The sequence below is a fragment of the Fomitiporia mediterranea genome, assembly GCF_000271605.1.
Source record: "Fomitiporia mediterranea MF3/22 unplaced genomic scaffold FOMMEscaffold_15, whole genome shotgun sequence".
NCBI classification, from domain to species: domain Eukaryota; kingdom Fungi; phylum Basidiomycota; class Agaricomycetes; order Hymenochaetales; family Hymenochaetaceae; genus Fomitiporia; species Fomitiporia mediterranea.
The window spans coordinates 693,266-720,519 of record NW_006760400.1 but is presented as its reverse complement, the minus strand read 5'-3'; the positions used below and the strand labels follow the sequence as shown (position 1 = coordinate 720,519).

The 27,254-nt window shown below is 46.7% G+C and overlaps 8 protein-coding genes across 8 annotated transcripts; 4 read left to right on the top strand and 4 right to left on the bottom strand.

Moving 5' to 3' along the window:
• Positions 1-2,220: 2,220 nt before the first annotated feature.
• Positions 2,221-5,771, bottom strand: FOMMEDRAFT_149014 (uncharacterized protein; the record flags this gene model as incomplete). The annotated part of the gene is made up of 2 exons (XM_007270984.1): positions 2,221-5,676; positions 5,730-5,771. The coding sequence occupies 2 exons, from the start codon at positions 5,769-5,771 to the stop codon at positions 2,272-2,274; spliced, it is 3,447 nt and encodes a 1,148-aa protein (XP_007271046.1). The 3' UTR covers positions 2,221-2,271.
• A 754-nt stretch (positions 5,772-6,525) lies between these two features.
• Positions 6,526-9,670, top strand: FOMMEDRAFT_161417 (uncharacterized protein; the record flags this gene model as incomplete). The annotated part of the gene is made up of 18 exons (XM_007270983.1): positions 6,526-6,711; positions 6,783-6,830; positions 6,882-7,389; positions 7,448-7,568; positions 7,626-7,782; positions 7,857-7,901; positions 7,945-8,258; positions 8,326-8,429; positions 8,490-8,558; positions 8,614-8,623; positions 8,688-8,719; positions 8,781-8,818; positions 8,894-8,953; positions 9,009-9,077; positions 9,136-9,161; positions 9,217-9,380; positions 9,444-9,472; positions 9,524-9,670. 18 exons carry the CDS (start codon positions 6,526-6,528, stop codon positions 9,668-9,670), a joined length of 2,127 nt encoding a protein of 708 aa, XP_007271045.1.
• A 252-nt stretch (positions 9,671-9,922) lies between these two features.
• FOMMEDRAFT_31644 (uncharacterized protein) lies at positions 9,923-14,354 on the bottom strand (the record flags this gene model as incomplete). Its single annotated transcript, XM_007270879.1, has 11 exons — positions 9,923-10,009; positions 10,069-10,215; positions 10,271-12,293; positions 12,340-12,508; positions 12,562-12,875; positions 12,930-13,005; positions 13,057-13,200; positions 13,247-13,560; positions 13,612-13,801; positions 13,849-14,074; positions 14,136-14,354. 11 exons carry the CDS (start codon positions 14,352-14,354, stop codon positions 9,923-9,925), a joined length of 3,909 nt encoding a protein of 1,302 aa, XP_007270941.1.
• A 590-nt stretch (positions 14,355-14,944) lies between these two features.
• FOMMEDRAFT_161415 (Diaminopimelate epimerase-like protein) lies at positions 14,945-15,915 on the top strand (the record flags this gene model as incomplete). Its single annotated transcript, XM_007270982.1, has 3 exons — positions 14,945-15,272; positions 15,323-15,558; positions 15,610-15,915. 3 exons carry the CDS (start codon positions 14,945-14,947, stop codon positions 15,913-15,915), a joined length of 870 nt encoding a protein of 289 aa, XP_007271044.1.
• A 66-nt stretch (positions 15,916-15,981) lies between these two features.
• Positions 15,982-17,855, bottom strand: FOMMEDRAFT_113748 (uncharacterized protein; the record flags this gene model as incomplete). The annotated part of the gene is made up of 3 exons (XM_007270981.1): positions 15,982-17,295; positions 17,529-17,588; positions 17,664-17,855. 3 exons carry the CDS (start codon positions 17,853-17,855, stop codon positions 16,213-16,215), a joined length of 1,335 nt encoding a protein of 444 aa, XP_007271043.1. The 3' UTR covers positions 15,982-16,212.
• A 288-nt stretch (positions 17,856-18,143) lies between these two features.
• On the top strand, positions 18,144-19,769 carry FOMMEDRAFT_143049 (kinase-like protein; the record flags this gene model as incomplete). Its single annotated transcript, XM_007270980.1, has 6 exons — positions 18,144-18,228; positions 18,294-18,412; positions 18,466-18,887; positions 18,946-19,285; positions 19,360-19,608; positions 19,650-19,769. 6 exons carry the CDS (start codon positions 18,144-18,146, stop codon positions 19,767-19,769), a joined length of 1,335 nt encoding a protein of 444 aa, XP_007271042.1.
• A 371-nt stretch (positions 19,770-20,140) lies between these two features.
• On the top strand, positions 20,141-21,922 carry FOMMEDRAFT_128866 (uncharacterized protein). The gene is made up of 2 exons (XM_007270979.1): positions 20,141-20,672; positions 20,741-21,922. The coding sequence occupies exons 1-2, from the start codon at positions 20,269-20,271 to the stop codon at positions 21,867-21,869; spliced, it is 1,533 nt and encodes a 510-aa protein (XP_007271041.1). The 5' UTR covers positions 20,141-20,268; the 3' UTR covers positions 21,870-21,922.
• An 11-nt stretch (positions 21,923-21,933) lies between these two features.
• On the bottom strand, positions 21,934-26,337 carry FOMMEDRAFT_170852 (DUF1793-domain-containing protein; the record flags this gene model as incomplete). Its single annotated transcript, XM_007270978.1, has 17 exons — positions 21,934-23,100; positions 23,153-23,191; positions 23,245-23,401; positions 23,458-23,514; positions 23,568-23,763; positions 23,843-23,984; positions 24,052-24,113; positions 24,167-24,240; positions 24,296-24,358; positions 24,418-24,572; positions 24,633-24,874; positions 24,942-25,119; positions 25,173-25,288; positions 25,372-25,526; positions 25,584-25,692; positions 25,778-25,960; positions 26,092-26,337. 17 exons carry the CDS (start codon positions 26,335-26,337, stop codon positions 22,311-22,313), a joined length of 2,964 nt encoding a protein of 987 aa, XP_007271040.1. The 3' UTR covers positions 21,934-22,310.
• Positions 26,338-27,254: the final 917 nt, after the last annotated feature.

Here is a 27,254-nt window from a genome sequence, read left to right as displayed (position 1 = left end):
TTACTAAGTAGGACAACAAAGGTAGCCTAGTTGATCTAGCCAATCTCTAGACTTGTGACCAATAGGGTTTTGTATATAAACTACTCAGTCCCAAGTCTTGAGTTAAGCTTTTCCAAACTTAGTTACTGTATTTTACAATTCCTAACAATACTATTTCTGCTTTACACATATGTACCAAAATCCCTGTAGTGTAATAGCAGCAATTGATATCTGGAGTAGTATCCAAGCAAGCAGAAATGTTATACACTACTCTATACAATGAAGTTTGCAAGTCTTTACTAGTAGACAGTAAATAATACAACAGATTAATATTCTAGGAAGACATTTATACAAAGTTAACAAGCATTCTTGTAAGAACTGTAATGTAAAACTTCTATTTTCTATCCCTCAAGCCTTTTCTCAACTTGTACAAGTTGTACTTGACAACAGACAGTTGCTTTGCCATCTTACCCAGGAGAAACTATACACATTTTCTGTACAAACATAGTGAGTCAAGACTAGTAGTAGGACATACAATATAAAGCAAATAAGGAAGACATTAAAAGAATCATTACAGCTAGCAAAGAAGCTGCATCTACTAGATCAAGAGAATACAAAGAAGGGTCTGATGAGTACAAGCAAGCAAGCTCTAATATGGAGAAATGACAAAATTGGAAAGACAAGTTCAAGTAGTAGATTGATAAAAATGAGCCAGAAGTTGTTCAGAGCTTTTTTACACAGATTCTTAGTGGTTGCTATAACAAGGTGTTTTGTTCAGTACAACATACATATTATCTTTGGTTGACAATAGTTGGCAGAACATGGAACAGTCATTTGTTTAGTTCTCTTCTTTGCCCTATGCAAGTTTGTCCCTGTTTGCCACCTCACAAATCTTGTTATTTTGTATATTGATCCACCTGCTAGACTCCTAATGATGAATATCTACATTTGCAGTTTTACAAACTTGAATCCAAGTTTCAGGTCTCTGTTCAATGAAATGAAAGCAATGTATATTATTGTAAACAATACAATTATGCAAAGTATATTGTAATGTAACTTATATACTAGGTCTGATTAAAAAAAGCAGACCAGAAGACTTTGTCAATTTGAGCATTTGTAATTGAAATTGAGATTGCTGCTTTACACATGCATACTAATACTAATAGTGCAATAATGCACATGAATATCTGGGATAGTATTAATGTCAGTACCTGTACTTATGTATCACCTTTTGCAATAAGGTTACATGTACAATGTAGGATAGAGCAAAACAACAGATTGTATTGACATTCCAGGACCATACCCATGCAAAATAAATATGCATTCTTGTGAGGACTGTAGCTAGAATATTCTATCTACTGAGATTCGCTGCAACTTGACAGTGAACTTGTGCAAAGTTGTGTTTTATAACAGAGGGTTACTATGCCTGTCCTCTTTTCCTTGAATACAACTCCCCACATTTTCTGCAAATATGGCGAGTCGAGACCAACAGAAGAGCACACAGCGTAAAGCAAAGAGGGAAGATGTCGAAAACATCATTACAACCGGAAAGCGGACTACATCATGGAGAATGAACAATTACCAGGAAGGAGCACCTCAATATACACAAGCACAGACTGACATGGCAAAATGGAGAACCCGGGAAGGGGAGTTCAAGCAGATTGACAAAAATGATCCAGAAGCTGTTCACAGCTTTTTTGAACAAATCAGCGGTGACTGTCAGGAGGAGATGGCTCGTCCAGTGAAACAAACAGATTAGCCTTGGTTGACAAAAGTAGTTCGGTTGACAAAAGTAGTAGAACGGAGAAAAGTACATTGCTTAGACACACTAGTACTTCTTTAGTAGTCTGTACTAGTATAGAGCATTCCCACTGAATAGATATAGTAAACTGTTGTGAAACAGTCTCAGTTTCTACCAAGTTATATTCTTTTGCTTCACCTTTGTGTTGTACAGAATCAACCTCCTGCTATAGCAAAGCAATACTCGAGTGGACATCAAATACAACAGACACGTTACTCAAAGAATTCAGATAAATGCCCAGAACCAAGAAAGGTCAAAAGGCAATGAACTGAAGAGCAGGAATATCTCATGCGACATGACCAGATTTGGGGTGATGAACAGGAAGCATTTGATGCTTACTTGCAAGTATTGACAGAGACCCGAGGCTTACTAATACCAGGGGTAAGGTAATAACGTTCGAGCAACAGAGCAGCATTAATAATAAAAATGAAACGCGGTGAAACAACTCTATGCTACATAGAATTTGACGTTTACATACTATACCTCTCTTGTTACCTGCTCTCCAATACTAAGAAGATAATATCTACGTTACTCTGAGTATCCCATTTCGTCTGAGCTAAGTGCCCAAGGTGCGGGACATCAGGCGTCGCTGCGGTCGAAGTGAGCACGAGCCAAACGGTATCCTCGTTATTCTCTCCAAATGCAATGTATAACTCTCGCGCTGCGGTTTGCAGTTCCTCGTGCGCACTCTTTGACAGAAATCGACGGAATGCAAGGAGGACGTCCCACGCACGTTGATCCTGTACTTGTATCCCACCGCGTACAGCAGCTGTCATAGAACCGATCATTGCCCGGTATAGTCGATGCGAATGTGTATACGCTGACTGCGTCCCAATAACACCGACGTTTGCAGTTCGACGCGCGAGAGCACTTTGCTCGTCTGCAGCGTCGAGTCGTTTCAGAGTCCGATGGAATAGAGGCCAAACATCATCCCAAATGCGCTGTGTCATGAATGAGCCATGTGCATGAGCGAGGGCAGCAACGAAAGAAGCAGCCGCAGCGGCTACGGATGTCTCTGGTTCGCTTAGACGGTTTATGACGAACGGCCATGCGCGATGTACAGCCGGAAGAAGCGATGAAGCAGGGAGCACTGGCGCTGCACTAGCCAGGAGGGTAAGAATACGAGTACGAATGGAAGACGAACCGTGAGTCAAAAGAGTAATGGAACGTGAGACGATCTGGGAGGTGAGTGTTTGAGTTGGTGTTGGTGGAGGCTCGTCGAGGGCGCTTGGTTCGTTCAATAATCGTTTCTCTTCCTCTTCCTCTTCTGCTGTCATTTCCTTCGTTTTGCCTTTACCCAGCGGTCCTTTGGGGACTGGCCCAATATCCTCTCCTTCAACTTGCTCTGGCGGGTCATTACGATGTTCGATCCACTTGAGGAACCTGTCAAAATGCTCTGCATCTGACACATTCCCATGCTCAACCGGTTTCGAGTCTTCATTATGCTGAGGGAGCTCTTCTCCCTCTATGACCTTGACAACCTCCTGAAGTGCCTCAACAAGACCTTCAACAACAATAGCATAGCCGTGGAAGTCGTCTAAGCGGTCAAAGCACTCTTCGACGACATCGCTCGCGCGTTGAACGACATCCCGCCCAATGAGGCGAATAAGGACGACGAGGACACGAGCTGCATCTATGTCCAAATGACGTCGAGTCAGCCGGCGCGAAACCGAGTCTAACGCATAGTCAAAATTTGAGAGCAGTAAATTGCCTGGAGTAGCGCTTCCGACGGCACGAGTCGCGTATTGCAGAGTTGCTTGCGCTGTACCGGCAAGATATGCAGATGGTTGAACCAGGGAGTGAAGGATTGGGTAAAGAGCATGTATGAGGAGAGTAGAGAACCGTGAGTGAAGGATAGAAGCAGAGACAGCCATAAGTTGAAGGGCAAACGATTTGTGGAGTATGGGTTGCGATCTCCGAGTAGCAGATTTATTCGATGAGGACCGGAGATCAAACCGCGTTTGAAGGGGTTCAAGGCCTTTCACAAATTCAATGACTGGTCGATCCTCGTCCGCATCTAATCCCGTCGCATTTTTTTGCTCGTTTCCGGGCTCTGGTTCTTCCTCGTCTTTGTCCCACAGTTCAGAGACAATTTTCGTCAGCCAACGAGCGAACTTCTCGACTCTACGGTGTTGCAGTACCCTTTGCGTAGAGTTGGGGACAGCCTCGTCGTCTTCGTCCAATGAGATGCCAACTATGCCTTCTAGTATTCTAGATGCACACCAAAAAGCAGCTACATTACTTCCATCGCCCTGACCGGCGGTCCCGACGCGTATAAACCATTCAACAGCAAACAAACAGGTTTCGCCGCCTGCAGAACCAAGAGCACGTAGCATTCGTTCCAGCGAGACATGGGTTTCGCGTGTCGCGACATTAGTCAACGTTGCCATAGGAAACACAATCCGTTCATCTGAGCTGCCCTCAAGCAGGCCTATTGCTCCGGATCCGATGATTGTTGCAGGAGGGGGTGCAAAATCAAGCACGGAGAGTAGACGCCACCCCCACTTTTCTATATGACCAGTCGGTCCCAACAGTCGTCCAACACCGGCGCCAGCAGGACTAAGACGACATGCGGCCTCGATCTGACCTGCAACGTGAATTATCCGTGCATCTGCTTGAGTCGGAAGGAGAAGTGGAAGTGCAGAAAGATTGTCTGCAGTAAGCTGCAATAGCGTTTGGAGAAGTACATGACTGCCTTTCTCTGAAGGACTCAGAAGCACGGATAGAGCACGGATAGCATTTCCAGAAACGGAGGGACAGCGTGAGTGGGAGAGTGAAAGGAGGAATGAGAGGAGGAGAGGACGACTCTCTGGCAGAGTGAGTCGGGCTTTGGACAGAAGGGATTGGGAAATAGACGCGAGTGCTGATAGTGCAGCAGGAGTTGGATGAGAGACCAAAGGTGTTAATGAGTTCAATGCCATCAGCAATTGGGACGAAGTTGCATGCAACCAAGACGCTGAACGTGTCGTTTCATAAGGCTTTTCGGAAGACGTGTTGGGTTGCGATATTGAACCTTCCATTGCACCTCCGCTCACGAGTTCCGTGAGGTCTTCAAGCCCATTGAACTCTTTGACTACCCCAGCGGCCATGCACGGTTCATCACCGATAGCACGAACGATCGATACATCCATAAGACGGAGAGCTGCCGAGACTACGGCACCATTGACCCAGCCCTTGCCATTTACCATACTGTTCGTCCTTCCCAGAGCAATACGAGTTGCGGAACTTATGACTCCAGGAAGTATGGATGGGACGACATTATTTGGAACGTATATCGATATTATAATTTGAAGAGCCTCAATAGAGTGTAACTGGAGGGGTAAATGCCGAGATATTGCAGTGTCGAGCAGTGCGTTCAACATCTGTCCAAGAACTGGTACAAGTTTACCCGTCCGCGCGTGTGTCTGAAAATCGTACAGCCGCGTTTCTGCGTTAGGAACATTTCGAATGTCGTCAGGGCTTCCAGTGTCTGTTACGTCCGATGACCGGTCTTTCAAGAGACATAAGATAAGTCTGACAACCGCATCTTTCGTCTCATCGTCTCTCTCCTTCCTCTTTCCTTTGACATCCAATCCCCCTAGGATGGATCCACAAAGCATGAGTAGTTGCTCCCAGATGCTCTCCTCGCATGTCCACCACCACCAACGGAACAGGAGCTCGAATACCTCAAAGATCTTTTCCAGTACTTGATCTGGAACTTTAGAACTATCATTACGGCCGAGAATAGTTTGCAGAGGGAAGAATGCATATGATAGAAGCGCAGGCTTGAGCCAAACCTGATCGTGATGTAGTTTCTGAAGGCGTTCTGACAGAGCGGATAGAAGTTCCAAGACCTCGGGGATTTTTCCAGCCGCGAGACGCGAATGCGAAAGCAAAGGGACACATATGCCTTTTAGCTGGAAACATGGATATTAGCCTTATGAATGGTGAATCAGAGAAACAAACTGACTTCCAGAAACAGCTCTTGGGAGTTTATTTCTTGCTCCTGCATTGTCGCTTGATTATAAGTCCTTACGAAGACCTCAAAGAGATGAATCGCGAATATCGCCCATAACCCGTCTTGCGGTTATTGTAGCGAAAGAGGAGCGCAATAACACCTTTAATTACGCCGAGATATGAAGTTACTCAAATGACTTTGAGTTTGAGAGTAACATAACGATACAACGAAATCTATTGTTTGGTCACCGTTTGGTGGTAAGCCTCAAATATGTAAATGTTCTCACGATTACATTATATAACATACTATACAGACTCTTGGATCCTCAACATGCTACTTTCAGCGTTATTGCACCCGCCGCTGCTCACGTCCATCCTCCCATCCTCGTTCTGGGATACAAATATTATATTTCTGAGTCCTAGGAATCAGTGGATGACAAATACAGACAAACGCCGCTTCTAGCTCCGACAAATATAATCTCGGCCCGCTTTCATTATCTGACCTTATGGCTCTCGTAGCACGAGGTAGGTACTGATTACCAGTTGCGCACGTTCGTTCCCGCTGCTTACCTCCGAGCAAGTGAAATGAAATTGAAGGAAATCAACCGACTTCTAATCACCAAAACGTGCAGTCGTGGATCTATTTTTGCGGCCGTGCTAGGCAAGTGATATCCGAGAACGGTCTTCTCAGTAAATTCAACATGCGGGATGTCACCTGTTCCGAATGATATAAGTTGAATTGCTGCTTGAAACTTGCTCTCTGTCGGCCTGAAGGCGGGTGGACGCCCCAAAATCGACTAGCCAAGAAAATGCAGAAGCTTACCTATCTTGTTGTCTTGCTGTCTGCTCTGTATACGGGTGCCCAGCAGATCACGCTCGGTCCTTCCTCTTTTGCTGCTCCTGGTGTCTTTCCAACCTCGGTCTACAAGCAATACTACAATGACCCCACTCAGACGAGCGAGCAAGTCCAACCAGTTATCTCCGATCCAGTTACGGTGAGCTCTCTTTATTAGACTTCAATGACGAGATGTAATTTCAAGCGGCACCTTCCTAATACTATTTCTAGCATGAAACTTATCCGTTTGGATTGACGGATCCTCATACAATCCCTCAAGTACGTATTACTCAACTGTATGTCTTCCATAAACACTGAAGACTCGGATAGAACGATTCGGGTGATCCGCACCCACTCCCGCCGCAAGCGTCTTCTTCGACCATCCTGCAGCAAGCGCTCCGACAAATTCAGTTAATCGCTTCTCCGGAAACGCCGAACTCGCCTTTCTTGAATGATTCTTGTGCCGCATGTCAGACTATTCTGACCATTGCTAAATTCGTGGCATTGGCTGCTCCAGAAAAAGGTCCAACGATCGTGTTAGAGATTTGTAATATGCTCAGAGGTCTAGCGTCTACACCAGTGGACTGTGAAGCGGAATATGGCCCGCTTTCTCGTGGAAACGTTGTGGTGCAGGTTTTGGCGAATGCGGATGTTGCAGGATATGATGGCCAACTTATTTGCCAGAATTTCTTGGGCCTATGTCCTCTACCGCCAACTTCTGCGCTGAATTTGACCGGTTGGTTTGCGAAGCCGAAGCCAAATCCACTTCCTGCGCCCAAGAAGCCAAGTGGGAAGCGATTGAAGGTCCTTCATTTATCTGACTTTCACATTGACCCGCGTACGTTGCTTTTCTTCATAGTTAGCCATCTCTTAATTACAAATATCTATCTATCTAGGTTACACAACTGGTGCAGAAGCAAATTGTACACGCAATCTCTGTTGCAGAGAAGGGAACGTAGCGTCCTCCAGTCCAAATGAGACACTTTTCCCCGCCCCTCGTTACGGTTCATACCAATGGTACGCAATTTTCTACAAGTGGCGAATACTGGGCTAACGTGTGCTTGGAATTATTAGTGATGTACCGTATGCACTCGCTCTTGCTGCGCTGCAATCCATCCCTGTTCTGGCAGGGACACAAGATACAGGCTTCGCGTACACTATTTATACGGGTGACCTTGTCTCGCATGACCCGGCCAATGAACTCTCAAGAGCCTATGTCGAATATACCGAGGTACGTTACACTCTCTGCTCTGAAGGAATCCTGACACTGTTCGAGACAGACTTTACTTTTTCTGCATTTTGTAGACCGTTATATACGATCTGTTCAAACGTATGCTCGGATCCGGGCCTGTATACGCCTCTTTAGGAAATCATGATACTCATAATGGAGAAGTCCTACAGCTCTATCTATGACCCAGTCTTGTCAATTAATGCATACTTCAGGGCTCAAGATGCCCCGCATTCGCTTGGTGGAGAGCTTGCTCAGCAATTCAGCTGGCACGTGAAACATATTCTCTGTAATTTCCTTAACGGCAGCGACTTACGCAGACACTTCAGGAACTACGATCACGTCGCTGGCCTCTGGGAATTTGAGAACTGGATTCCCGAATCGTCCGCAGCACTTGCACGCGCGCATTATGGAGCATATATGGTACGCCGGACGGATGGACTCCGGGTTATAACACTAAACACGGATTTCTGGTATCGGTACGCATTTTTCCTTACCTTTCCTTGGTTGCTTGCGGAAGAGCTGAGGTTCCTGATTTAACGACAGTGACAACTGGTTCAACTTCATCAATCTCACAACGCCAGATGTATCAGGCATGTTGCGGTTCCTTACGGATGAGTTGCAGGATGCCGAGGATGCAGGAGATCGAGGTTAGTTTTAAATGATAATTCTGTTGTCAGACATACGTTTTGACGGACTTCCATCATCAGTTTGGATTCTGGGCCACGTATTGAGCGGTTGGGACGGTTCAAATGCGCTTGAGAATCCGACGAATCTATGTAAGTCATCATTAATTCCGGTCTATTCAATTTACTTATCTTACTTTTTGTCTAGTCTATCAAATGTGAGTGACAAAATAAAGCAAGAAGGCCATGTATGTTTTAGTATTGAACGTGCGGCTTTCACAGCGTCGATCGGTTCTCTCCTCATGTTATCGCAAGTACGTCCGCCATTACAGGAAACTAGCGGAGAGTCGTCTTAATGCAACGTTTCTCCGTCAGATATCTTCTGGGGGCACACTCACGAAGATCAGCTCTCAGTAAGATCGCCACGTCTATTCGGGACATGAAAAGCTAATCGCTGATCGGAACACCATTGAACTTCTCCATCAAAGATTTTCTATGCGAATAACGGAACGAACATGACTGCTGAGAATGCACAAGTTGTATCTTGGGTTCGTCACCTCACCGAATTTCTTCGCAAAGGTCTTGTGTTAATGAGCTCTGCAGATCGCTCCCTCGATTACGCCGCTGACAAACCTGAACTCGGGGTTCCGCGTTTATGAGGTCGACTCAAATGTAAGTCAAGCTTGTATTTTTAATCAGTGACCAAGGGATCTGACTAGTTTGGTATTAGACGTTCGACATTCTTGACGCATACACGTTAGTTCTAATCCGAACGCCGGCTTGTACGATTAACGATTAATCTTGCGAACAGATGGCGAAGCGATGTCAACACCTTCAGTGCATTGGATGATCAAACGGAGTTCGGCCCTACATATGCATTTGAATACAGTACACGCGATGCGTATGGACAGAATATAACGGGATGGGGACCCAATGATCCGTTGAATGCAACTTGGTGGCATCGTGTAACTGAAGGTACGTTCTCCCTGCATCTCGTCGATCGTTTGCATTTGAATACAACGACGTTGTTCAATGTAGCCATGGAAGCCGATCCTTCTCTTGTAACGGTGAGCGAATTTACAGCTCAATCCACTCCTTTGTCTAACGTTTCCGAATAGACCTTCAACAATTTCCAAGGCAAAGGCTCTGTACATACGCAGCCGTGTACTGGCGAGTGTATCACAGCTAGGATATGTTATATGCGCAGCGGTTCTGCAAGCATCGCTTTCCAGAATTGCCCTGCTGGATTCGGATCTGTCCAGTGAGGCCTACGCCGCGAAATGCTGCGACCTAGTTGGTATGAGTAGATATTGCTTGCTTGAATGTAACAGACCTGAGAGAAGTTGCGAGGACAATAAATGAAATTTATTCACGATGCTTCCTCTCGTAAAACTTACTAAAAGTTTTCTCTTTCATCATAGAGTATCTTACGCAAACGATCCTGATGATTTATTCGGTTACAACGCCATACATGCTAGGAGTGTACATAGTGTTGAAGGACATCAGCGTCACATCCATTAATTCAGCGAAGAAAATTCCGAAGACGACGGAAGGTCCAGGTCCATTACCTGTATTCTTCTGTTCAAAATAGCATTTACTCGTTCCTAAAGCGAATGAATTGTGTTTAAGAATTTAACACGAGCCAACAACCAAGTACGCTTACGATTCTTTCCTTCCCGATCAAGTCCACGAGGCCTTCCGTACGGTGCTTGGGGTGCATCTCAAGAAACTCTTCAAGTGTGCAGCAGCGTAGGATAACAGCTGCGCAGTACGTATTCATCCCCTCCAGTTCGGCTAGATCGCGTTCACCCTAATAAAAGATTGCACTTTGTCAGCTCGCAGAAGTCTAGGTGGTGAGTGCTTACCTCTTGTTCCTCCTCACCGATGTACTGTGTATAGTCTACAACACTGTCACGGAGTGCTGTGTCACCAAATGCTCTAACAAGCTTCGCAGCGTGTTCAACGTTATCCGCAAATGCTAGTTCAACAGTACACCCTGTATGCTTCTCTCCAGTACCCTCACGAAGTCCGAGATCACGCCGTATACGACGAGCGGCCTTTAAAACGGGTGGACTATAAGAACTAGGTCCATCTCTGTCCTCTTCATCTAGACTCGCAGCTCGCATAAGCCGAGACCGAGGGAACGCCATTAGCACGAGCAAGATGTGAGAAAATCGCCAAGAATGAAATGCCAGTGCATCAAGTAAAGTCTTGTAAGCATTTTGCGAAGGAATTGCCGAAAGAGGGAAGAACACGACTCCTGCATCTGGTCCCACTATCAAGGAAATTTCTGCAGAAAATGGCTGAGGACTTATCGGAACAGAAGTCGGAATGAACGGAGGAGAGACAGTATCACGTTCTTTGAGTTGGATCGCACAATGAGATTCTAGTGCCCGTACTAAAGCTTGTTGCTGTAGAAGATCAACGGAGACCAAATATGCATGCTCTATCGTCGGTGGCTCCCAAGTGTCTGGTATGGTGAATGCCCGAGTATCAGAGAGTAGCTCCGGAGGAGCAGAATAATAGACTCGGTAAGACTCATTTTCCGCATGGCCGCTCTCGGTGTCACGAACGTCGCAACTCGGCTCAGGGTCTTCAGGCACTAATGCAGATTTGTGAGAAGTGGAAATATTTTTCCTTCCTCGAGCGTGAAGAAATGTGGAAAGTGAATGATAAGGGGAGGCTGAAAAGGATGCGTGTTGAGGCCCTTCCAAGTTCTTTAGGCGTATGCTATTGCCGTTGCTATGCACTCCAGTCCTTCCAGTCCGTGAGACGTCTTGTTGGTCAACGGTAGGCCGTGCAGGCTGAACTTCGGGAGTAAAACCTCGTTCTACAGGCGGACATTCGCTTGGGTACAGTCGTTGGTGCTGTTGAAGTTCATAGTCCAGTACAGAGACGTCCTCTTGCTGGTCCTTAAGAGCCCGGAATTCGTCGTCGTTAACAGCTTCTCTATGGATACCAAGAGCTACCCTGCGCTCGCCGTACGCTCCATGAGTTTCCTCCGTAATTGCCATAGGGTCGTCAGCGACCTTCAGGGTAAGCGATTTCTGCGGCAAGTTGTCCTCGCTCAATGAAAGTGATAGCGATTCAGAAGATGCCAGAGTGCATTGAGAGTTTTGAACAGGTATTACAGACAGGAAATCAGTATTGTGCTCGAGTGTGTAAGAGAAGTTGTCCGTTGGTAGAAGTGTGAGGTCTTTAGGATCGACAGTGAGCGAGCAGGACTGAGACATCGTCTCCATAGCGCAAAGAGCATCTAGTTCCGCGTTACTTAGTCGGCGTCTCTTCTTGAGGTGAGAATTATCTTGTTCATCACAAGCGTAGTGGTAATCGTCGTCGTCGTAGTTATTGTCGCGTTCACGAGCAGACAATCCGTCCACATTAGGCTGCGAAATGTGAGTATATGCGCTGGTCTCAGCGATGTTCTGCGTTCCTTGAAATTGAGCATCAAATTCTGGGGTGATTGCCGAAGAGCAGTCCAAAGTTTCATTAGATTGAGAATCGTCGAAGGGCAGTATTTCGTTAGCAGTAGTGTAATGTTGATTTAGTTGGTGCATTGCGAGAGCACGTCGATCAGAGCGAGAGAGTAGGTAAGTATTGTCATCGTCAAAGTCCCTATTTGGGTCGAATCTTGGGTAAATGCTGTTTAAGTCGATGTCGGAAATTATATCTTTCAGGAAGTGTTCGTTAGTACGGTCGATAGTGTTTATAGATTGTGCCTGGTCCTCGAAGTTAGCAGAGATGCTTAAGCCTGCCAGGATTTTCTCAACAGAGTCGGAAGTAATCGGGGCATTCTGCTCATCCCGAAGGTTATCATCTATAGAGAGGAGTGACTCTACACCGAGCAGGTCAGTGTGTGTCGGTATCTTTGCTCCGTACGAGAATGGTCTATGAGATTGTTAATATAAGGCATAAATCAAGATTAAAATCCTACCGCCAACTGAGCTCTAAATTTAGAGACTTAAGCCCTGAGACTTTCTTGGGAGTGATGGGCAAAACGAAATTCGGCTTGTTCGTAGTACCTTCTGATTTCGAGCCGGGTTTTGTAACTCCTTTTCCTCGGCTCTTCCGTAAATACTCATTCGGCGGCGAAAGTTTTGGAACTATAATAATGGGGCTTGAGGGATATACACGAGGTTAGAACCGCGGCTCGTACCGTTCATGAACATGCTTTCCTTATCATCCAACCTTTCGTTCAGGATGATATCTTGGTAAGACTGATTCTTCGCATAGCCACCATGGGCCTTTAACATTTTCCTAATCTCCCTATCAAGGGAATCTCCTGCAGAATGACCAGGTGATGCTGAAGGGACGTCAGACTCGGAAGGGGGCTGTCCAAGCATGGATTCAGATATTCCAGCGGCCGAAGGAGGTCCCGATAGTGTACGCGCCGCGTCGTCAGAATCCGAACAAGTGTAGCCTCGTGACACGGATTTGTGGGGAAGACGTGACGAGATGAATGTTGAAAGGCTGCGAGTTTTGTACTAAATACAGGAAGCCCGAGCATCAGAATGCAATACACACCTTATTTTCTGTTTGCCGTCCGCTTTGCTCATCGCACCAGCTCGAGGTCTTTTCGCACGAGGGAAGATTGGTTCTTCTATAATAGACCTCAGAAAGTACTTTAGCTTTGGAGATGGCAGATACGAACCCATCTTTGCTTCATGCAATATTGCTTTATCACCCGAGCCACCTTCCGACGATGGTTTCCAGAAATCCGCTTCTTCCTCCAACTCATCCACGTCACTTGCTCCGGATGAAAGTGAGGGAGTAGAAGTACTAGTTGGGATAGTAGCTACAAGGCATGAGCAAAACAATACATCCAACAGGATTTAACGTACTCCACCCATCTATAATACTCATGTTTGCATTTGCGATATCTGGTTCGTCGTCGTCTACTTCTACAGGTGCTAGATTGATTTGGCCTAGAATACTATCTTTGGATTTCACTTTGAATGGCCTCGAGCGCTGTACACGGGGAAATACAGGCGGGGACATAGGTTTAAATTTCTCTTGATAGACAGGAGACACAGATCGAAGGAACTCCGTTGCATGCGACGGAATCCTCGGGGCGGTACGACAGAGAAAAGGGTTGCCTTGTATGCATTTGTCTAAATCCGATACAATAGAAGGATCTACGACTAATTTTGTATCCCTGCGGCATTTGAGACAAATATTAGTGGAGAGTGAGGGGTAGACGACTTACAGACAGTCTTCAATCTTAATCGGTTTTTCCTCGGGGACGTCTTCATTCGTAATCCCTAGTACTCCGTGGGAGGAAACGAAGGTTGCTAGTGATTTCTTCCGTACCCTCTTCCCAAGAGACGGCGTCTTATTTCTCGAAGAGCGTGACAATATGGGTGTCATCGGACGATGAGGCATGGTTTCATATTCGACTGGAAAAGTGTAAGTATGCTGTATTCACCTCAGAACAGCAGCTTACAATCATCCTCTTCTTCCCAGACGGTTTGAGTTCTTGGCCTTCCTTTTGGCGCAGAGTATATCCGTTTCAGTAGCTGCATTGTCTCGGGGTTAGGTTCCAAGACCTCATCGTAAGCGGTTAAATTATCAAATTTGAATTTTTTCTTGAGGTCGTCGAAGGGATCAGTCGGGAGGACGAGCTGTCCGGGTTCATGAGTTGGTATCGGCTTCAGGATCTTATCTGAAATCTATGACGCGCAAATCGCAAGTCGTCGACGCTTGTCGCAGAAGCACAAAGAACCCACTCACGCCTGATACGAGTGAGCGGGAATATTCCATATAGTCGACCGTCAAGTGAGTATATGCGTATTCAAGGAGGAGTTCACGTAAGTGAGCTCTAAGTGAGGGCTCATCGTCACACGACATCCTTTCTTGACGTAGGGCGAGATGAGACGTTCCAAGCCCAAGTCGTTGTGTCAAACAGAAAGTCGCGACGCGACGCGTATTGAAACTCCGCTTAAAGTGCATCCTTAGCGCGAAAGTTTGTTTTCTTCTCTTGAGTGTTGAATCTCAACACACCGTCTGTCTTGTCTTGCATGCTATCTCTTCTTCGAACTTCCTAGCTTGCCAGATTTCTACATGTACGTTAGTATCTACTAATGTCTGCGCAAAGCTGCAACGTAATTCAGTTGTCTCGGAAGTCGTTCTCTCTTTCAATTCAGACGACGTACAGTATATTTTTGCAGAGCTAGACTTTCAGAACCACCTTCAAAGATATTGAGATTGTGCAGAATATCATGAAGAGTGCAATTGCTTTTTTTAAATTATATGCTCATCGCCACGAAGCAATGAGAATGTCGTTCTGTGACTTCGTGAAGTGGATGCAAGACACAGGCGACACAGGTGAGTGCAATGTCAGGGAGGCTTTCCTGACGAGTTTTTGTGTAGATATATTCCAGATTTACTCAATTATCCTACCAGAATCCTGTATCACGATCACTGCAAGCTTCGAAAAAACCGTACCGGCCCTTCCGTGATAGAATCGGAAGTATGACTCACATCAAGTCAGGCGATAAAGAGATGATGAAGACGGGAAAAGTCCCAACATCCGCATAACCATGGCTGAACTATCCCAACAAGAATGCGACTTCTCCATTGTCAATGCTTTCTCTAGCTCTGTATTCGGAGGAAACCCAGCTGTCGTTCTCTTCCTCGACGCTCCACTCTCTAATGACGATCTATACCTCAAAATCGCTCAAAACTTCAATCAGCCCATGGCATGCTTTGTCTTCCCTGCTGAGACTGGGGAAACGGAGCCAGATGAGACAACAGTGACGTTTCGTATCCGCTGGTTCACTGTGTCGAGGGAATCACCAACTATGCGGACATGGAACACTTGCGGCCGCCCATGCACTCCTTGCGCGACCTGGTCTCGTTCCGACACACGTCAGTGTTATGCGGTTCAAGGCGATACGTATATGCGCGCCGCATCCAAGTCACAGGAGCTGCTGATCGGATTGAAATTGAGATGCCCTTGTTCGACGCCAAGTCAGTCGAAGATTCAGAGTTCGCACTAATAAAGGGAGTGATCTCTAAGGCTTTCCGTCGAGATGTCAAAGTGAAATATATTGGATGCTCTGGGAGCGGAGAACCTGGTTCAGACCATTATGTACTCGTTGAACTTGACGAAAGTGAGGCTCTTGGAGATGTCGACATAGACATTCCCGCTTTCGTTGGTCCATCCATTTCAATACGCCATTTTTGCAACTAAATGGTTAAACAGAACGAAGAAACGCCCTATCGGATTAACATCCTCACAAGGAAATCTCAGCAACCAAGCATCGCATACGAAGCTCGAATGTTTGCGCCGCGGTCTGGTGTGCCGGAGGATCAAGTCTGCGGGTCAGCGAATTGCCTCATGGCACCGTATTGGGCGAATAAAATGAATATTGCGTCCAAGGCAGAGATGGTCGCGAAATTTGTCAGTCCAAGGGGCGGTGTCCTTTGGGTAACCGTTGATCAGGAGAACAGGAAAGTTTATCTCGCAGGAGAAGCAAAGTTGACTATCGTCGGCCAGGTTTTCTTGTGAATCAGACTAAAAAATGTTATGTTCAACCAAAGTTTGGATAGAAATGCAGATCCTGGATGGAAATGGACCGTAGAACATAGCAATAATTGGATAACATATGCAAATACAATGGATGGGTATACTATTAAGATTGGCAAATGTATGTGGATCGGGGAGTTACTTTGCATAATGAACAAGGTAAAGAAATCAAGAGGAACCAATGTGAGAGCATAATACGAAATTAACAGCAATCGCAATCGCAATAGATGCAGAGCATGAAAGCGTAAGTCCACCGACATCAAATCGAATCTCGAAAACTCAACATCCTGCCTCGTCATGACCATCAGCATCAAGCATTTTAACACCACGAGGTGCAAGAAGATGCCGCCATGCATACATCTCACCCTGGAAACCTGCCTCCCTAGCACGGGCAGACATTCCGCGTTTCGCCCAGCGTACATCTCTTGCACGCACCTCACGCAGACGAGGTATATACGGTAAAACACGTATCAGCTCTTCACGCAATCCCGCAGTAGGACGCGAGATCCAAATTGACGATAGGGGGTGTTCTGATGACTTCGGCGAAGGAGAATCAAGAACAAGACTGGAGCTCTCCAAGGAGAGTTGTCTGAGATTAGGAAGAAGGTGCAAAAGCGTACGGGGAGGCGGGAATCGTACAATTGGCCAGGATTTGGGCGTATGGAGGACAAGTGTTCGAATAGACTGTCCATGCGCAATGAGGAATTCTGAGATACACGACTGAGGTCGCTGAAGGTCGCCGTATGGCGTCACAACCACAGACTGGAGCGCTGGCAACGGACTATGAGTTAGTCGAATGAGTAGCGGCGACGTCGGAGTCGCAAGGATGGTTAATGTATGTAACCGTGGAAGGTGCAGTGGCGGACAGGGACGGTCACTGAGTTCGGCGGAAGAGCGGGCGGTGTCAAGGTCGTCCATCCCGACACCGACTACTTCGAGCTCCTCTAAACTGGTACAATGAGCCACAAGCTCAGTCAAGGGGTCCTCTCCTGAGAGTACCGTCGTAGCATCATATTTGATCCCAGTTAGAACACGTAAATTTTGAGCGCCATCTCTGAGTCCGAGGGACGCCATCGCACGACGGCTGAGCTGCATGGACAAACTGAGTTCCAAGCGTGAGAGAAAAGGAAGCAGCGAGAACAACGTCGTCAGCAGCTCGTCGACTCGGCAAAACTCAGAGCGCGACATAACGTCGAGTTCGGACAGATCCAGCGACTGAACCCATCTACCTGGCGTAGAATATGGTATTCGACGAATGGAATCCCATTTCTGGTCCGAGGAGTGGAGGTGGTGGGTGAACTTCTCTAGCGTACGAATTGTTCGTATCTTGCATTCAGAATAAAGGAGAGGCAAAGCAACATTCTGTGGGCACAACAAGTCAGCAATAGCTTGTCGGCAATAAAGGGGAGTTGTGATTGCAACGCTTTGCCACTCACGTCCCCAAGTTCAAGTCAGTTAGCACAACATCTTGCGACAACGAACATGTCACAGAAGTAGATATATGCGCAATCCCCAGTCCTGCTTTGCCAAAATCACCGGCAAAGCATCACAATCACAATTCAATAGTTGGATATTAATAAAGGAATGGTGCTGACCTTCAGATCCTTGCAGATCAGGGCTAAGTCCCACTTTGCGCACGTCGGCTCTTTCCCAGACTTTATGTCAGAATCAGAATAAGATCTTTTATTCATACAACAGCCCTTCGTATTCTCTGTGTCTTCGTGCATTACCAAGGTCAGAATCCTACGCCATATCTCAGCTGGAAGAGCCGGTAACGGCGGCCGCTTCGGGAGAAGTGGGACAAGGACGAGGAATCCCGCGACACGTTCATAACGCCGTGGGCGAAGTAAAACCCGGTCCGTATCAATAAAAGTAGGCTGCGTATATGCTTTTGTAAAAGTCGACAACGTCGACGTTGCCATCGAGTGCGATGGGATGATAGAGAATGGTCAGGACATGGATGACTAGACAAAGGATCGACTCTCAGTCTGAGAAAGTCAGCTTTTCTGAGGCATATTTGCTCACGTGATGCATTGCTTAGAAAGTTACGATTACGCGGGCTCCGATCATCAACCACAACTTTGCACACTGCACAGGCTTATATCAATTACTGTCGTAAGCTCTGAAGTTCCGTATTATTTCAGTTGGAGTAGACACTCACTTCTATAGGATGCAGTTTAATCAAGAGCTAGACTGATCTGCACATACTCATGGGCGGCGATGAGGTAGAAGCAATTACTATTGACGAAGTGCGTCTAGTCTTACAAGGATTATACATTCGACAAACTTATGATCGTAATAGACCACTACAGAAGAACGAGCGACTGGGGTAGCGTCTACTGTCTTTATAGCGCGCTTAGTCGGAGAGACAGAACAATGGATCGCTATCAAGTCCACACCCGCGAAACGCAAGTTCTCGCCAGAACCACACGATATTATAAAGGAAATTGAATTACTTTCGAAGATCTCTCATATTAATGTCAGTAACACATGGTTTAGTGTTACGCTAACAGCTTATCAGGTCCTAGACAGATTATCGACGTTATTGGATCGAAGCGCACAGGCGCAACGATTGAACTGTACACGCCTTGGATACCTTACAGTCTCGAGAATCTCCTTGATACTCCAACTTTTACTCCTAGTCCGATACCCACACAGATTAAGCATCTTGTTCGCGCTGCATATGTTGATGCACAGAACCCATCTAGAGAAGAAATCTTCGAGGTTGTTACGAAGTCTATCGTCTATCAACTCATCCGTGCCCTTGAATATTTACATGGGTTGGAAGAACCTGTCGGTCATCGGGATATCAAACCGAGAAATGTCTTGATAGATCCAAATGGATGTGTTAAGCTCATTGACTTCGGTATCGCATATCAAGAGAGCACAAATGCTGACGCTGGGAATTTATGGCCCGAATCGAAAGACAATATGTATAACGACGTCGCCACTGGGTATGTTCTACCTCTCGGGCGCAAAGTTGTGATGAGCTAACATCAATTTCTGACGCAGACCATTTCGAGCACCGGAGCTACTCTTTGGACCAAAAACGTACGATGCATGTGGTACAGACTTATGGAGTCTCGGATGCACCATAGCACATTTCTTCACACCCATCCAGTTGCACCGTAATTTATACATCGATGACGAAAACGATGAAGACGAACAAGCTTGGTCGAACGATGACGATAAGCCGAGACTGGCGTACTTAGTCCCAAAGGACGTCGACGCTGTCACTTTCCGCTCTGCGGAATGGGCACGTCAACCGCTATTTGAAGGCAGACGAGGAAGTATTGGGCTTGCATGGAGCATTTTCAGTCTCAGAGGAACACCAAGTACGGAAAACTGGCCTGTTAGTCTGCGATTGTCATCACCCCTTCATGTTACTTGAGTGTTGATACTCAGAATATTTTATACTTCTTATAGTGCTTCGAGGCACTTCCAGATGCCAACAAAATCCAATTCAAGGTTGTTCCGTCCCGCGATATCCGACTCCGTTTGCCGAACATACCACCCAACACGCCGAGTACGGGTTCGGAGCACAAGGCGCCGGAACAGTTTGCTGCAACGCCATTGGACCTCATACATCGTCTGCTCGTGTATCCACCAGAAGATAGACTGAAGGCCGCGGATGCAGTCGAGCATCCATGGTTTACAACTACCCGCGAAGAAGACGTACCTTTATTGTTACCGGAAGATCGGAACGGTTATGATAGGTGTTCGGCACAGATGGAATGGAATGGGAAGGGCTTGAATTATTGGTTGAATACTGCGTTTGGGAATCAGTAACCTTTACTAGTAGGCGCATGCTTGTCCAATGGAAAGAGACAGCATAAATGTATATCCATTGCATTCTGGTCGGGGAATTGCAAAATTCAAATATATTTACAAAGAACGATGTCATGAGTATATGTTATGTGCTACAGCAGCAATTAATTTGATCAACTGATTATCACGTTGAAGTGATAGTAATCAAAATTAAGCCTACGCATTCTTGATTGCCTAGGACTGCCTTTGCAAGTGGTTAATAGCTGCGCCGGATGTTTGCAGAAGTCGAGACATGCATGGAAGCATAGTATGTATTATGCGTCGAAAGTTTTAGTGCGAAAATTGAAGCATTTGATTAGTAATCATTTGAAAATACAAGTTTCTTTACAATTATAGTCATTTTCGCTGACTCTCGCTTAACCTACGACCAGGCCGAGTCCGAGTCCGAGCGCGGGTACGACGAAGAGAAGGCGAAGGCAAGGGACTTCAGGAAGCAATAAAGACGTTGGCGAAGGGACGGCCACTATCCATGACCCCACTTACCAGTGATACGACTCCACGAGCACAATGTCGCTCTCATCTTTACCGTCTGAGCTCTATTGTGCCATCATAAGCCACCTTGACGACCAAGTCGTCCAATCTACAGTACTGACACTCACCCGCACGATCCCAGACGCACCTATTCCACTTAAACGTCTCTTTGAGCGGATCAGGATACGTACGCCTAAAAGCGCCGTTCAGCTTTATCAACGTTTGCGCGGTGGCAAGACCGAAGCACACCATGTTCGTGAGCTAAGCATAGAGACTTGGTCGGCGGACGCGCAGGTTATTATTAACCTCCTTGCCTTGCTGGACGACCTCACAAACCTCGCTCTTTTTGTCGGGCCAAACTTCGCTCCAGAGAATTTACTGGAGGTATTTGAACGTCCACGGGAGCGACTTGAAGTATTGTCATTGCGATTTCGACCATAGTAAGTCCCTATATGCATACTAGTAACTAGTGGCTTCGAGCTAATGTTAAATTATTAATGTCTCTCAGTGTACAACGTGCCAATTACTACCACTTTCTGAAAGGAGCGTACTTTGATCCTGCGATCTCTGCAATCGCAAGCTGGCCATCCTCATCTCTACGCTCATTATCAATCGTGCAAGACCCACTCGTCGACCAAGGACCATTTGCGCAGCCCCTGGTTTTCTTCGGTCTCAAAGAATTCCTCCCATTATCCATCTCTACAGCAGCCCAGGGTATAACCATACTTCGAATTCGCATACCAGCACGAGACGTGGGTCCCCACCTCGCGGTCTCTCCGAACGCCTTTCCATCTTTACGAACTCTGGACCTCTCAACAGGAAACATCAAAGGCCAGCAACTCACGCGACTTCTTGCACGATTTGACCGTGTTGAGCACGTAAAACTGGATGGGTGTGCTATGCTTGCGGGCCGTGAACCGAGTGAGTGGGGTGCACTCGGGATGGATTGTGCATTGATTGGTGAAAAACGCGCTCGTGACCGCGAAAGAGCTTTGAAGGCCTGGAGAGAGATGCACACTCAGCTAACCCTTGATCAGGCTCAACAACCCCAACGAAGGATACGCGCAGGGAGGAAAGGCCTTGCGACTGCTACGATCTCCATCCGCAGTGCATCCGACCCTGTTCTTCCTGCAAGTAATCCATATGGAGGCACTGAGTCAGACGCCGTGCCTCCACCTCCTATTGATCCTGCCGTCCTTCAGCATAAAGTCCGGATTGCGCCCCTGCCGCCTTCTCTTCTTACAATAACTGCAACTGCACCACCCCCAATCCCCGGTATTGATGCTTCGATGGACCTATCCGAACACTTCGGAACCTTCCGCGAGGAGTTTGCTGAAGGCTGGAAAGCTGGAATTAATCGACTGCGTGCATCGTGGTCGAGACTTCGCACATCTGCAAAGAACAATGTACATATCTATGCTCTTGGTCCTGGTGCAGCACCGGAAACGCAAGGCCTAGGCGGCTTAGAGGAACTCGATGAGCAACGGTGGAAGGATTTGGAAGAGGGTCAGTACCCCGTACCAGACTTATGTCTTGCGGGTGAGAGTTATGATGGCACGTACTGCTGCTTACACAGTGACAAATGCGGGCATCGACTTACTGAAAGTGCTTGGGGAGATGACAGTTTCTTGAGATAACACATTGTACTGATTCATATTGAAGTCCGAAAGGCAACAATAGATTATTGGAGAGTTTTGAGGGGTTTAAACAGCAAATTACACTGAAAAGAGCGTGTGGGGTGTTTGATACGTATAGGAATGATTGCGAGGTATGACGAGACAAGATAAGAGAGGTATTCTGGGGAAGACGATGACATAGCTTCAGATAGATACTCTTTAATTGCGAGTGAATTTGATAGAAGCGAAAGGGATAAAACAATCGAGAAGAACGGGACGATCCAACAAATGTCTATATACATACAAAACTTCAGTACATGAGACGAAAAACGTCCACCCGCAATGCGCGACTGACGTCCAAGAAACCAAAACCAATAGGATAGAATACGAATTGCATAAAACAAGACGAGAGCACGATGAGGTGAGATGAGATGAAAATGAAATAAAACGAGCTGAAACAGATTACGCTGGTTCGTCGTATGAAGGCGGTGCATCTTCGTGTACGACAGATACTCCCACATGTCGTTCTTCTCGTATCCGCTCGAGGTCTCGTCGGAGGTTATCGACCTCAGAACGAAGTTCCTCATTCAAGAGTGTTTGCTTCGCGAGCATAACTTGTTGAGGCGCTGTCCCATCGCTGGACGATCCTTGTCCTCGTCCTCGTCCTGAACTTCCACCACCTCGACTCGATCCGCGACCTGAGCCACGACCCGAACTGGTCGTTGAACTGCCTACTTGCGAGGCACTCGGTCCAATATCGTCACTCTCTCCGGGTCGGTGTGTGCGGAAGTACGTACTGTCTCGTACGTTCTGTGCAGTCGAAGCGTACACTGCTGCGTCGCCTACAGGAAGTGTACCAGGTGATATTGAAGTGTACGCGACGGTTCCATGTGGGTTAAGAGGAGATGCAGAGACATTGTGCGTCGAATCACCATATCGGAATGGTTCGAATGTCGCACCGTCGTTGAACCCTGGTAACTTTCCAGGTCCACTTGAATACGACGTCGGAGATATCGAGTATGAACCAATTGGATTCGGACGAGTGTCGTATTTCTCCTGCTCGACTTGCATGCGCCGTCGACGCATGAAGAAGAATATCCCGAATCCGATAAGACCTGCCCCTGCGAGTCCACCGATAACACCGCCAGCGATCGCACCTGCGTTTGACTTTTTACCCGAGGAAGAGGATCCTGAACCGTCTGTGATCGTACTGCCATCCGTTGGAATGGTTATTTTCGACTGAATTGTCGTGCTACGAGAAGGATAAGGAACTATTTCACGGGAGTATGGCTTGAAGAACCCACTTAAGCGCCAACAGAGCGAACACGCCACCAACAGCGGGACTAAAATGTCAAAAACTGAGTTACATTCAGTGGGCAAGTAATTGAAATCCCACCTGTTCTTTCCAATAGTAGCAATACCGGTCGTCGGATTGAAATTGGCCGAAAATGGTGTGTTGTTCTGATTAGACGACGCGTAAGTGTTCAACTGGCTAACCATGAAGGTCTGGGTCGCGAGGTTCGTCACAGTTGACGCCGAGAACATCATCCAATCTATGAGACGAATTAGATTAGTGGTTCCGCCTTTGACGTGTCCGGGGAAGACGTACGTGCAGCTGACGTTGTCGCGTCATTGTTGTCTAATGACAAACCGTACCTCGTCTGGCCTGAAATAATTGCCGTTGAGTAACGAGCAAACACGAAGCATCCAAGGACTCACCAGCTATATTGTTATAGAATACGGTCGCCACTTGATAAACCTGATCCGAGACCAAGCTAAGCTGACACAGCTTATCCGCGTACAGGTTGTAGATCAAGCCATTTGTATCCGAGTCTCCATAGATGAAGTTGAGATGCGAGTTGTCCGGCGCGATCGTGTTGGCTTGCCACTGTGATATGTAAGACAACGCAGTATCCTAAATTATTTTGTAAAATCGCAAGGGGAATATTTTTATAAATTGCTGCATCATGAAGGAAGTTAGAGAAGAGACTGACATTGAACCTCTGTTGGTCGCCATTTGATCCAGCGTAGCTTGCCATCTTTGCCATGGCAGAGATACCAATAATACCCTTCAGCGCGATATTTGTCTGGTTGTTACTCGACGTTTGTGAACCAAGGGTGAAGTCGGCCGATTTCCTGTAAAGATAGGATCAATTAGCAAACCGACTATAGCTGTCTGTCACAAAAGGCGACAAATACTTACTGGTTTATCGGAGTTAGAGTGTTGTTTACCAAATAGTCTGCCCAACTGCGAAGTAACGTGTACTGAAGAAAATTAATCAGGGTCCTTCGTAGAAGAAAAACAGCCCGACACTTACATGTCTGCTGATAAACGTCCCATTCCCGGATCGTTGCGAGTAAGCAAGGGTCATAATGAGCATGTTCGCCGTTTCTGAAATTTGAGTTTAATAATCTTGCGAAACTTTCTACTAAACAGACTCTCCCACCTTCAATACGATAGTCGTGGGTATCGGTGATGCCATCCGCTGTCGCATTCGGATACGAAGAACCTGCAATTTGAGTACAACTATGAGTAATACAGCCTAGATCAAACAGACGGACAACTAGCCAATATTCCTCGCAGCGTAACTCAGAGTATAGGTTGATGAGTCCTGATACTCCAACAGTGGCGAAAGCAACTGTCCTCCCAGCTCGGGATTGAAGTACAGGAGAGCAGGGAACGCAGCATAGAGCACGTCAACAGTATTTACGCTCATCGTATTCCTATATCGAGTCAGTTAATTAACAAATTGCCCCCTCTTTCGCATTGGGGCAAATACATACCCGTTGGCATCTGACCCGACGTTACCCATGTTCTTCATGAACGCCTTCGTGTCGGTGTAGTTCCAGTCTCCACCGCCCGTTTTTGAGATTGTGATTTCCATAGTGGCCATCGCCTGCCGCGCGCTCAATTCGAGCAGGTTCACATACTCGTTCGAATATTGGCCGCCCGCACTACGGATCTGGTCATCGAGAACTGCAGCGGCGGATGCTGCACGATCATAATCGTCGAGAAATGCTTTTGACTGTGAAGGTCGGGAATAAACACTAATACTCGATCTTATGAATTGGAAAAGAAAAAAAAATACGAACCGCTGTTACCCCATCACTATACTGAGTCATGAAATATGGTATTCGGTCTTGCAGCGTTCCGGAAGGGGTACGATACTGAATGGATGGGTTGCGTATTAATCCAATAGACCACACTGCAGGCTCCGATGTCTGACTGATACTTGTCCAGTCTACTGCGATACCGAGAGTTGGCCAGTTTCTATTACAGAGTCAGATTAGACAATCGGGAGTGAAAGGAGTCTCGAGACGCACACTGAGACGGCGCGAGGTGTTGGATCCTGGGTGTTACCGAGAGAACTCATGTTCATTGCTCTATTACGATTGATAAGATCTTCTGTGATTGCCCACGTAGTTGTTGCCCCGCTAATCTGAATTTTCCCGGACGATTCAAGAAGTAAGCGGCAATCCACTTCAGCCTCTTGATAGCATGTGGATAAAAATGGCAACAAACCTTTTTAAACGAATAATACTCTGTCGCGTCCTGCGCGTGGTTTCCTAACTCCGTATATTGTTGCTGCGTCTGCAACTGCATCGAGAGCACTACGTAACTGCCCTCATCATCTCCGTTCCATGTCGCAATTTCCGTGGTATCACCCGTGATAAATTCTGGTGTTAAAAGGATTATCTCAAAAATCGATGTATGGAAAATGAATGAAGACGTACCACCAGAGATATCCGAGTACATTCGTAACTGGTGCGCATTGCCATCAAGTGACTTCGCAGACATCGTGTAGTAAGCAAACGGGAGTGACTGGCGTACGAGATCCGTTGGCTAAAACGTCATTATGAAACGGAACAAAATTACGCGAAATTCGTAAACGACCCCTTCAATCCGATTTTTACGGATAGTATCTCACCTCGATGGGGCTTATGAACGATGCATTAATTTGCATCGGTCCGGCGGTGTAAAGGAAAGAGGTACGTGTTGCTGTGAACTCAACGCTGGTTTGATTCGCAAGTGTCAAGTTCGAGATTGCCGTCTCGCCCATTATTCTGTAGGCGTTACCATCGACTACGACTAACGAAAACCACCCAGTGATCTGTAAAACAAAAATAATCATGAGCATCTCATAATCGCCAAATGAATCCAGTGCAAGTGAAGGATTTGGGTTCGAGGTCCACCTGCCCCTAGAAGCGTCCGGTGTCAAGTAATCGAGACAGTAAAACTTACTCCCGCTATCGTCCAAATGTTCGGCCACAGGTTATTCAGAGGCTGGGGTGCGTTCCCTTGTCCAAGCCATGTACTCAAGTATGGGGAACGAACAGCAAGTGGAAGTGCTGGTGCGTTAAACGGTGATGCTGTCCAACCTGCTGGACCATTCTGTGCGAGGGTTTGGGAGATAATAAACGAAAGGAGGGTGGTATAGCCAAGAAGCATGGCAGATATTCGCGCTAGAGGACAGGGGAGGACGACCATGGCGTTGAAAAGGGAGGAGAGAGCGGAAAGGAGAGATGTCTATGGTGGAGACGACAGCGGCGTGTGCTGGAGCTGTGGTGATGCCCACAGCCTGGGAGACCAGGATAGAGAGAGATCCAAAGAGGATCGAGCGTGATGGGGATGCACTGCGCCGAATGATGTGCACCTGGACCTGGAAACATATCTTCCGGCCAGCCGAAATCATATTTCTGTGGAATCAAGAAGATGATCGCATCAGGGTCGCTAATTACTGCCTTTCCAAACTGCGGCAAACTTACCTTTTTAATGATCTCGAAGCACAGATCAAAGCTTGATAGAGGATGTAAACTGATTTGTCAACTTTTCTTTAGTTTGTCCAGACCAAGCTTAGTGCATTGACGCTGTTTGCGATCAGATTTGGACCCTATTCTACACTCCTCTTAAGGCTACCTCCGAAATGACGCACCAGCAAAAACGTTCCAGCTCCGTAATCATTCTGCCTGTCCGATAATCCTTGCGGGGTTGGACATCCTAATGCGCCATTCTGTAGTGATGACGACGATGGGTCCTCAACGACAGAGAGGAAGGATAATTGAACAAAACCCGAAAGCTGTTTTCATCTCAGTTCCGGTGGCGGACCAATGACGGCCCGAATAAATTAGTCAACGACCTCTCACCTTCTGTTTTTAGCGCCACGTTGTAAAAATTGGCCGGAATCCATTTATTTGCACCCTGTTAAGTATAGGACGTGTCGTAGCTTCTCATGGGTTGTGCCGAACCTCAACTAGCCCAGCGCACCGCTCATGTTTCGCCTTCGATCACTAGCGCTCATCCGAAACGGATGATCTTACGTTTTAGCAGATCCAATATATTTGTTTGTTCTCTTGAAGATTGTGGCGTCTGCCTCTCGACTGCAGATTCTACAGAGCTGGGAGATA